The sequence below is a fragment of the Aulonocara sp. 'chitande type north' Nkhata Bay genome, linkage group LG11 (genome assembly GCF_057382095.1).
Source record: "Aulonocara sp. 'chitande type north' Nkhata Bay isolate Kocher_YH1m ecotype deep benthic linkage group LG11, A_spYH_male_GT1.1, whole genome shotgun sequence".
In the NCBI taxonomy this organism is placed as follows: Eukaryota; Metazoa; Chordata; class Actinopteri; order Cichliformes; family Cichlidae; genus Aulonocara; species Aulonocara sp. 'chitande type north' Nkhata Bay.
In genome coordinates, this window is record NC_141354.1 from 28,190,933 (window position 1) to 28,202,336 (window position 11,404).

General features: G+C 41.7%; 2 protein-coding genes across 2 annotated transcripts; both read left to right on the forward strand.

Annotated features, from left to right (window-relative positions):
- The first annotated feature begins 46 nt into the window (after window positions 1-46).
- Window positions 47-7,153, forward strand: LOC147319268 (protein S100-A16). The gene is made up of 3 exons (XM_086311741.1): window positions 47-205; window positions 6,471-6,592; window positions 6,703-7,153. Exons 2-3 carry the CDS (start codon window positions 6,473-6,475, stop codon window positions 6,856-6,858), a joined length of 276 nt encoding a protein of 91 aa, XP_086167867.1. The 5' UTR covers window positions 47-205; window positions 6,471-6,472; the 3' UTR covers window positions 6,859-7,153.
- A 1,890-nt stretch (window positions 7,154-9,043) lies between these two features.
- s100t (S100 calcium binding protein T) lies at window positions 9,044-10,749 on the forward strand. The gene is made up of 3 exons (XM_086309987.1): window positions 9,044-9,116; window positions 9,981-10,143; window positions 10,242-10,749. The coding sequence occupies exons 2-3, from the start codon at window positions 9,982-9,984 to the stop codon at window positions 10,401-10,403; spliced, it is 324 nt and encodes a 107-aa protein (XP_086166113.1). The 5' UTR covers window positions 9,044-9,116; window position 9,981; the 3' UTR covers window positions 10,404-10,749.
- Window positions 10,750-11,404: the final 655 nt, after the last annotated feature.

Consider the following 11,404-nt stretch of genomic DNA (forward strand, 5'->3'; position numbering starts at 1 on the left):
CAAGCTGCGCCTCTTTCCACATTCCTCCTCTCCCAGGCACACGCCCTAAAACTGTGAAAAAAACTGGCTTGAGTCAGAAGTTAAATCACGGAAAAGATATGTGTAGCTGCTTAATCTAGAGGAAGCCTTGCGAGGAGGATCTGAAAGAAAGAAGCAGAGCATTTGCTGAGACAGTTTATATAGGCTTTTGTTCTCGCTCTCAAAGGTGAGTGCTTTTTTCTCTCTCCATTACGAGTTCTCTTCATTAATAAATTCAGCTGTTTCTTTTTTAAATTGCGAGTTCAAACCTTTCTACTCAACACAAAAAATTTAAAACTTGAACTTATTTTCTGCACCGTGGCATCAATTTTCTATTACTTGCCAGCCTCTCTATTGTCATTACCCAGCTTGGTGGCCACAGGGATCGGGTTCATCTTCTTGGTAATGTAACCCCAATCCCTTTACACTTACACAGAAACCGGAGTCTCGAGTCGCGTTTACTTATTTATCTGCTGTGTGTCACTCCTGCCTGTGGTCACTCTACAAATTGTGAGGATTAGTTAGGGCTAAATGTAAATGTGCGACGTGGGCAAGCCCCTAACATCTCCGTTACGCGCGGCGCTTACTAGTTTTGGCGTGTGCGCCGAGGCTGTTATCGCCCCGTTAGTCAGTCATAATGTGACCGTTGTAACGACAGCCAGATTTGGCTCTCATCACTGTGAATTATTAACGTTATGATAAGACTCCGGTAGTGAGACTCGAATGGCTTCGACCCGGTGTAGTTAATGAAGCAGAGGAGAAATAGCGACCTGGGCGATGACAGGTATGCTCACGGGGGAAGTGAGTCAGTCACACCTAGTGCAAACAACACGACCAGGGTGGAGCTGGTCAAGGATCAATGGTTGCTCACGTCCGTTGCCATCGCAGAAGAAGACGGAAAAAAAAGAGAGAGATCCGTTTGGTCTGAGATGGGAAGCATGCTCAAACTTTCTCGGTTTTCGCGTTCTCAGTTTGCCTTCTTTAGTGGAGTAGTGAGGGGTGGGTTAGATGGACTTACTGGGTTAAAACTGGTTTGCACATGACAAGTCTCATCTAGTTTCAGCGCTCATTACCTCACATTACCTCACATTACCTCCCTCTCTTTTGCTAGGTCTGCTCAATATTCATGTTATTCCGTTAATTCAGGAGTTCATGTAGCTACAGTGTGTATGCAGCCCATTAAGGGAGCTTAATGGGCTGCATGTTATAATACACCGGTGATATAAAAAATAACTGTCATTATTCATTTATTTAATATTTATTGTTTAAAACTTGAATTCTTCTTTTTTTTTCTTTTGTGAGTGCTGGATGATTTTGTAACTTTAGGCTTCTAAAGATGTTTAAAACAGGAAAATCTAGCTCTTCTCTTCTCTTACTGGTAATAATCCATGATGCTCACAAGCACATTAGCAGCTGCTGAACCACTCTGTGTAAAATGCAAAAAAAATGTCATTAAAAAAAAACCCTCATACCAACAATATGAAAAGTATATTCCTGTTCAAATGTCTGTATCAGATGTTTCAATTTCCATTTAATCATTACACTTGCAACTGACAAATCACTAGAAAACACATTGCTTCTGTTTGACAACTAACTGCCTTCTCTCTAATCACCATCTCCACACTCAGAGTTGGAATGTGTATGCACTAAGAGCTTGTACAAGAGCCACGATTGTCGTCATTACACGCTCCCTGCCCTTATCAGACAAATACGGCCCTGCCACATGTTCCTTTCTACTCATTTTGGATTTTTGTGGCCCTGATGTCTCCGGTTCATACTGGAGCCTTCTTGGTTTTCTGCTCATCTTGTTACATTCAGGAGAGATGCTAATGGATTGTGGCCTGTCGAGCATTTTGATATATGGCCTGTAAACAGCCTGCTCCCGAGCTGTTTGACTTGTGGAGGATGTTAGGAAGGTGTTAAGACAATTATAGTAACGTATTAAATAATAATGAGCAGCAGGCTGATGACAGATGCTAACTTGAATGTTGAAAAGAGTTGTGTGTGTGTGTGTGTGTCAGTGTGTGCTGGCATGGCAGGGAGACATGAAACAAAATCCAGGGTTTGGGTGCCTGCTCTCATTCACCCAGTAATTAGGTTAATGCAACAGAAGTCCTAATTGGCATTGTCCTTCTTTAGATGAGTGTGTTTCTGCATATGTGTGTGTGCTTTTCCGTCTTTCTGTATGTCTATGTGTTCTCGTGTGGGCCAGAGTAGGTGAGTAGTGTGAGCGGTGAGGCATGACATCAGTGTCAGATGGGAGATTTACCAGCTTCTAAAGTTACCTCAGCAACATCACTCCAGGCACCAATGATTATTACCCATCCAGTGTCCACTGCTGCTTTGTGGTAGTTTCCAATACACACTGGAAATCCTGCAGCAAGACCTCGCCCCCACGCTGCTGAGATACTTATCAATGCTGCTCAAGTATCTTCAGCTTTCATTCAGGGCTTTTGTTTTCTGCGAGCCATTGCCTTGGAATTCTACTTTGTTGAGACAAGAGAAAACTTCATGGGAGTGACCTTAAAAGACCCCTGTGTTAGTCAAATTGTGCTTGGAAACATAATGTGCACATGCAACAGAAAATAACTGAAAATCTCCCTGATTAATCTGCATAGTAATTGTGTACTTCAGTCAAATTACTATGGTTATTTCTTTGTGTTGTTTTTTACATGTTATTTTTTGTTAGTTGTTTATTTGTTAGAGGTACAGGGCTCTGACGTGGCCCCAGATCTTTTTTTTTTTTTTTTTTTTACCACAATTACTTGTAATCCTTTGCAGCTGGGAGCAGTTCCTGCCTTTTCTTGGTGCGTTGCATTTTAAATAAAAAGCATGCACCACCAGCTCATTTGAGAATATATATGCATATATATAAATATATGTATATATATCATCTCTGTGTCACATATGAAACCACAGACATTTTCACAGCAGATATTTGTCACAGTGGGGAAAGCACCAGTGTTCCTAATAATGGCACGGCTATGTTGAAATGTCTCAGAAAACCCTGACAGTGTGACAGTGAGCCGGGACTCTGTAACTGCAGTGTCTAAATGTTATTTTATCATCATTAATTACAGTATTTTAAATAGTTGTTTTTATTATTGTGCCTGCTTTTAAAAACAGACTAATGGAATTAATTAGTTGCAAGCTTAAAATAGATCAGTAGAGTTTTGTTTTTTAGCTTTCTGTCATATTTCCAGTGTGTGCTGTGTTGATGTTGCTGTTTTTTATTTATTAGAGCTACCGGATTTGGCATCCAGTGAGATTGTAAATGGTTTGCTTTTGGTTTGCTCAGTGAGTGCAGGATGTGACGTTGGCATTCAGGTTATCTGTTAGTGTTTGGCTCACTAGTTGGGTGACATATTTCAGTGCGTACTTGTGTTCCTACAGTGCGCGGTAGTGTGTGCTGCTGCAGTCGGGCATTAGGCAGTAATCTGATCTCGCAGCCTCCTGTTCGCTTTTGGGGATCAGATGTCCACCGTCAGAGATCACAGCTCCCATTGTGTTTACCTTTAGAGACTCCCCATCTCTTCAGCCTCCCCTCACTCCCTCTCTTTTGCTCTGTTTACCTCCACCAGCATCCAACCTGGGTCCCCTCATCGCTCCCCATTCCCCCTCTTCCCCTTCCGTGCTGACGTCAATTGTGTGTCTCACATTTTTGACACTTACATAAACCAATTTGAATGCACTTTCAAAATCCACTTGAACAATAATTTTCTAAAACTCTAAATATCAAACAAGGATTTTTTAAAAGGTATTTTAAGTGTTGTAGTTGAAAGAAGAAAAAAAAATTGTTATTCATTAAATTTTTTGTTTTTCTTTGTTTAATTGTTTGCCCCTTGTCATGAACATGGAGTCTTGCGTGATGACAGAATGATGTGATGAAATGATATTGGTTTCATTTCTGCTAAAAAAGTTCTTTTTATTTAACATTAAAACAGTTACGACTGAACACATAAACATTGTTTTTAAAAAAAAACTAAAAAAAAACCTCACATCGTTGAACTTTTTGATTAAAAAAGCAAGGCAAACGCTCAGAGGACGACATTCAGGCTTTTAAGGAGCCTGAGCTCAAGCAAGATGACAACAAGGCGGGGCTCTGAAGTTGTGGGAAAGGAAACATCAGCTCATCTACAGTGCACAGACCTTCACTGGTCTCAGCAGATTAAGGCAGCCTTCCTGCACGCTGTTTAACAGAAATCTCACATAATTTTCTCCTCTGATGTTGAAAAAGAATAATCTCATTTGTTACTTCAATGGACTGCCCAGTCTTGAAGAATATGTCTCAACTTATTAAATTAGCTATAATAAGGACTCGGTGTATCCGGATCCAAGTCATGGATTGGTCTGTTATTTATTTGTTGTAACAATGCTTCTTGGGAAATCTTATACCATTAAAGTCTGTTCATTTCCCCCTAAATAGTACCACATGGGTTGCGCCCATGAAAAAGTTGCCAAATCTTCTCTGCTAATGCCAAATAGCTTGTTCTGCTACTGACTCTTGTTTTGAACTTTTGGTACTCCAGTTCTGGCTATCAAGTGTCTAACTGTCTGTGATTAGCAGGCCTTGCTACAGCGGTCAACTGGTGTCTACTCCAAGCACGCCATGTTTGACTGATCTGAATTAGGCTTGTTCTATAGGACAACTTCAAGTGGGTGTTGCACAAAACCAATTTGCAGTATCATTTGGATTGTTCTTCAGTGCCATCTCCAAACTGAAGGCCAAGCTCCATCTAACAGGTTATATCAGAGTCAGGCCACGAAATAGACGTCCCAAGAAGGCTACTACATAAGAAGATCATTTCCTCACCCTATTAGCACTTAGGAACCAGAGGCAGCCTTTAACAGATTTGCAGTCAAGGTTTGCAGGACGGTATGGCCGAGGGGTCTCTACCCAGACAATCCAGAAAAGACAGCACACAGCCAGTCGCTGGTCTCATAGAACTGCCAGGAAGGCTGATATGACCATCCTTCATCACTGGTGCAGCAACCATTCTGATTGCTGCACCAATAGGGTAGAGGAGGTGTGATTTTGTGAGGCAGCATCTCCCTCACTGGATAAACATGGATTGTCGTCGTTGGAGGCACTCGCAATACAAAGATATCAAGATGAGGTTTAGCAACTGACCTCTGTGCTCGAACGTGACAACACTCGCTCCCACAGAGCAGGGTTTATCAGCGACTATCTGAAGAATTTGGGTGTGGAGAGGATGGAAGAACCTGCCTGCAGCCCTGACCTCAACACCGTTAAACACTTGTGGGATCAGCTTGTGCGCGCTGTTTGGGCCATAGCGTCCAACACAACCACACTGGCTGACTTGTGACAATTGCTGGTTGAAGAATGAGATGCCATCCCAGACCAAGCTGGACCAAGTTTGTGAGCAGCATGAGGAGGAGGTGCCAGGCTGTCGTGGCTGTGTATGGTTCTTCCGTATGCTACTGAGGCCCCTGCTTGTTAAATGAATAAATTGTTAAATTTCCACATTACACATTGCTTGTCATGACCATGGGTCACTTAATCCCAGCTCAGGCTCCTCAGAAGCTGGTATGTCCTCTGAGCTCTCGCCTTCCCGCCCTAACTTCTCAACCTTGTCCACCTCGTCCGCTGACATCTGTAAGTCTGACTTCGCTTCTACAAGTATGAGTAAAGTCCTTCCTGCCTCACTTGGTCCTCTGGTTTCTGAATGGGACAAATGGTTAAAAATGGGAGTTAGTAAGTCTTGCTGCCCACTGCAAAGGACACTGAGTAAAAGGTTTGTTTTTAGGGGGTTAGAAAATACTGTACATTTCTGCAATCCCACTGATGTGAAGTTAAGAATCTGACATTGAAGAAACAATTAGATTTTTAGCAATATTATCATATTATCTGCAAAAAATATATGAATAAATGAATGATCACTTAAGTTCCCTTGTCCCTAGAAAACGTGGAAGCTGCACCATTTTGAAAAGAAAGCACATGTTATCTGTTTGTCAAACTATTGCAAATGTGGCGTCAGAAGAAATCCCAGGATTTCCTCTTCACTTCTGTTCTTCCCACAGAGGACAAGAGGGTCTTAGGGGGATTTTTTTTCTGTCTGGGTTTTGCCTTTTTAAAATCATCAGGTATTATAAATGACATGTTTGTCAATTTAAATACATCATAATATGCTTTATAATTTGGTTGTATGGAGTTAAAGGTCACATAGTTGTGCACAAGCCTTCCACAAACTCACAGCTGACATTACTCTTTTTCACAATCAGAACCAAACAAAGCATGAAATGCTCAATATGAAATAAGCGTCTCATCCACTCAATGCTCTGTTTAGTTTTTTGCATTATGATATTATTAAAGTTCACAGGAAAAGTATCTCATGGCACAGTGTTTGAGAGTCTGAGAGTCTTCTAAGATATGTCCTTATCTGTCCTAAATTCTCTTTTCTGCTTTGTCCTTGTCTCACTCTCTTATACAGATATGGAGTCCGCTATTAAGACGTTGGTGACCACGTTTGTTAAATCTTCCAGGGGGAAGGAGAACCTAGACAGCAAATCTTTCCAGAAACTGGTGGAGAAAAACCTCAGTGGTGTCATGGAAGTAAGTGTTTTGTGGTTGTCCGTCATGCTGCCAGTATATTAGAACATGAATTTAAAAGCAGTTGTAATCTCTAATCTCTTTAATATTTGTTTTATTGTTTTTAAACTCAGGATGCAAGCAACTCCTCTGCTGTTAAGGAGATGCAGAGGGGACTGGATGAAAACAGCGATGGAAAGGTCAGCTTCGAGGAATACCTTACCCTGATAGGTTACTTGGCTAACTCCATGAGTCAGCGCAAGACTGAAAGCAATCCAGATTCATCGTAGATGCTCTTGAAGTTGCAGTATTTGGAGAGGATCTGCATTCAGCCATGTTTTTTTCTTTTTGAGCTTATTAAATGTCTTTTTTTTTCATTTCCAAACATTCCAGCCACCATGTATACATCAGATCATAATGATTTTCTCTGAGATAGTTAACCGGCTATACTAGATCTTAATGTCTGTCCAAATGAACCTTTATGTAGTAACACTGTCACTGAAGGATTCTGAGCTGGTCTTTTTTATACCAATCCTACATTTTATACCAATGTTTTCAAAATAAAAGCTTTATATTAAAATTAAATTGTTTTTTTTTTGGTCTGTGGTTGCTGCTGTTGCACATTTGTCAGTCTTTTAAGATTTCACCTTTGAACCTCCCTTTCTCATATACATTTCCTTTCTTTCTACATGTGCGGAAGTACTTTATAAGTGCAGTAGTTTCTCTGTCATGATTTGACACTAATTAAATCATGCCCGCTCCTTTCCAGCAGCACTTGCTAAATATAGCTGCGACATCCCTGACTAAAATGGTAAATGGCCTGTATTTAAATAGCGCTTTACTAGTCCCTAAGGACCCCAAAGCGCTTTACATATCCAGTCACCCACCCATTCACACACTGGTGATGGCAAGCTACATTGTAGCCACAGCCACCCTGGGGCGCACTGACAGAGGCGAGGCTGCCGGACACTGGCGCCACCGGGCCCTCTGACCACCACCAGTAGGCAACGGGTGAAGTGTCTTGCCCAAGGACACAACGACCGAGACTGTCCGAGCCGGGGCTCGAACCGGCAACCTTCCGATTACAAGGCGAACTCCCAACTCTTAAGCCACGATCGCCCGACTAGTCAAACTCAGCACCCTTTAGATGTATCACTTATTGCAACCTGATCCTGATATACAGTCTACACTTTCTATTGTGCACCACCCTTCACTCAGCAACTCTATACATTCGGTGTATACGAATGTGCACACACACTCCGTGCTACCCCCCTTACTGGCACAGTATGATGCTCCAAAGACTCATTAATGAGAAGATGCTTTACCATCACTGCACTTTAAAACATGATCTCTTCATATGAAAAGCTTTAATGTTTAATTTTAAGCACAAGCCTGTCTATCATTCATTCAGAAACGCAATTACTTTCATGGTCTTTGGCTCTCGCTCTCACCATTATCCAGATGTCTCCAAGTCCGGTGGATGCCTCACACGAACTATTTAAAGTATGTTTCTGTTCCAGTTCTCTGTTCTTGCTTCTCGGTTTTCTTCACGTGGTTTGTGTAAGGGTGGTGTGCAGCTTTAAAGGTGTGTCTTGAACTATTTCAAGAATTTTTTCTGTTCCTGTTCAAATATGTCTTTATTTGTGCTTTTTTTTTGTTGCATGTATGGTGTATTTTGAAGCCAAAGGTGTGAACAAGCTTGTGAAAGTGCTCGTGTGTGTGTGTGTCCTCGCATTGTCATGTTCTCCTTTGTGTGGGGATTTCTCTGCATGACTGCCAGGTGCGATGGCTTCATTCATCGGTGCTACTCTGATCCTTCGGATAATATAACAAGCATGAGCCTCCGCCGCACTCCCCTCCTCCAGTGAACATCCTACCCCTACAATTAACCTAACAATGTTTTTGCTGCTTGAAACCAGGTGCTTTTGGATAAGCTATTGAGTTATTAATCTTTGCCTTGGTATAGCAGTATTTTAAGCACTTCCTGCAAGCCTTTCCTTTGTTTTGACATGAAGTACAAAGCGGTTGCACAACAGAGGAGCAGGGTAATCCACTATTTCAATAGCAACCTGTGACACGGTAAGCAATATGTCACTGTCACTGCACAACAGCCCATTGTGCTTGGAGCGCGCAGTTGGTCGAGTGAGTTTAGACAACGTATGAATATTTGGAAACAAATAGATCTTTTCTCCAGCACTTCTTCTCTTTTTAGTGAGTTTTCTTATTTCAACACATTTGAGCACATTAGGGCAGGTTTGGCTTGTAGACTTATTGTGAATACCTCAATTTACCTTAAGTCTTTCTGTAGCTGCAACCGGCTCTTGTGTATGTCCAATTAGCGGATAGCAGGTGTCTCTGGCGTAAACAGAGAAGGTAGAGAGGAGAGGGGCAACAGGTGGAGGGGGTAGAGAAGGAGGAGGAAGGGGTAAGTGGGATGGGTGGAGTAAGGGATGTATTTAAGACGGTGTAGTCCTCATCCTCCTTAACAGTTGCTTTTACCTCCTCTCTTTGCACCTGAGCAGCAGGCCAGCACTAATCCTCCACTCAGGTAAGAAACAGAGGGACAGATTTCAACTGTCTCCACATTTCTCTGTTGTCTTTTTTCCCAATTATGATTGCATACTGGTGCTGATGCAGCTAGAGCATGTCTGTTAGTTCATCACTTGTCGAGTACCTTCGTGTAGAGCACTAAGGACAGGGAGAACTTTCAGTTGATTCACTGATAAGTTATAAAAAACAATTTCACTGGTTAACTAGACATCGGAAAGACATAGCATGCCAAAAATGCATTTTTAGTCATTTTTACATCCTGCTGATTTGTTTTGGGAAATAAAATCTATGTGAAAACTACTATAAGCTGTGATTGACAATTAGGAAAAGTCTTCACAGTTCACAGGTGATACAGGTTCAACAAAGGTAGGACCTACACCTGTTTGTGGTGTTTTTTTTGCTATCCGGTAAAGCTAAAGTAAAAGCCAGATCAGGTTGCCACTGTGTGTCCCCGATACATCTTCTCCAGTGGATGGGCTTTTTAACCAGCTTAGAGTTTCACTCTTATCAGCTGGCTCACATGTCCGGTTGCTGCTGACTATGTCCGGACTCCCGGAGGTTCAAAAACCTTGGCAGAGCAGGATCCTTTTATCTGTGGCAAAATCTTATCAGGGCCAGGACACGATGAAGAAACTGTTAAGCTAGATAAGGTTTCTGCCCAAATACTGTGTGCAAAACTCATCTTACTTGAATGCATATTTGCAAACACATTTAAGTGCAAAACAGAACGACAGACAGGTTTTTCTCACCTGATTTTTTTCTGCATTAGACTTCCATGCTTCCCCCAATGCTTGACAGAGCACATGTACTGACATGAACTGTTCTTACTGTATCTTCAACCCACCCTTCTGTTCCTCTACAGAATGTCTTTGCCTAACTCTGAGAATGCTTCCACCCTGGAGAATGCCATGCAGCTCATGATCCAGACCTTCCATAAGTACTCTGGAAATGACGGGGACAAATATACACTGAGCAAGGGTGAGCTCAAAGAAATGCTTACCAAAGAGCTTGGCAGCTATCTGGGGGTAAGAAAGCACATGTTCATACTTAGGAAGAGAAGATGCAAATGTAGATTATGTGTACAGAAAAGACATTGCTTTTTTTTGTATCTTGATACGTGCAGAATGCCCAGGATAAGGAAGCTGTGGATAAGATTATGGGAGACCTGGATTCCAACAATGATGGAGAGGTAGATTTTACAGAGTTCATCATTTTGGTTGGAGCTCTCACTGTGGCCTGTAACGACTTCTTCCTGGAGTACAATGACAAGCAAGAGAAGAAGTGAACACACCCTTCGCCCAGAGTCTCCACTTAAAAATCCCACATGTTCCAGGGAGGAAGCACTTAAGGAGAGAGAGAAGGCCCGTTTGGGACATCCTGTCATGGACCTCAAGTTCACAAACACACAGATACACACACAAACAAACCTCTAATAGAGAAATAAATGTTGTGTTTTGTCTTCAATGTCTCTTGAATTCATTCAAACTGTAATATTACTGCAAAGTGAACATCTTTAGTGTTTCAAGAGCTGTCATTCTTGAATATGTGAATATCTCTCTTTCTGCTCTTTTCGTGCATCTTGTCACACATTTAAGTAAGGGATGCCCCCCTTCCCCGAAAAAAATAAATGTGACCTTTACTCAAACAAGTTGGCTATGCATTATTACAGAAGAGAACGAGAATGAACAAACAACGAGCACCAGGTGGCAGCAAGTGGTCCTCTGAATCCAGCGGTTTTGGTGCATTACTTCTAATTTGCATTGCCACATGGGTACAGCAGTTTGTGCCAGAGGTGGATGGATGCAGACCGGAGATACTATGTGGTATTTACGAAATACACATTCTAAGATGCTGTCTTTAAGTATTGCTAAGCGTAAGATATGAGAGACAGTTATTCCTGCTGTGGTGTGAATTATTCAAACTGGTTCTCTGCACTAAAAATGTCAGGTTTATATGTGTAGATAAGAACTACCTACAGTCCTGTTTTCACAGTAGAATAATCAGAACCCAGAGTGACCTTGACAGGGCTTTAAACACATTATTGTTTAAAAGCCCTGCTTCCTAAGAGAAAAAAAAGTACTGTGTGACTGAGTGTGTGTGCATTTTTGTTCATATAAAAAAGGAAGTTGCCAGCATCAGTGTTAGAAAGCCAGGAAATGTTTCCTTCTTTCATGTGAAAACATGTCACGCAGACATACTTTGATTAATCTGAACCTACAACCTTTATTGGACTGGTTAAGGTGTGCACAGGAGCAGATTTTAGAGTCAGGAAGGGGAAGGTGAAAG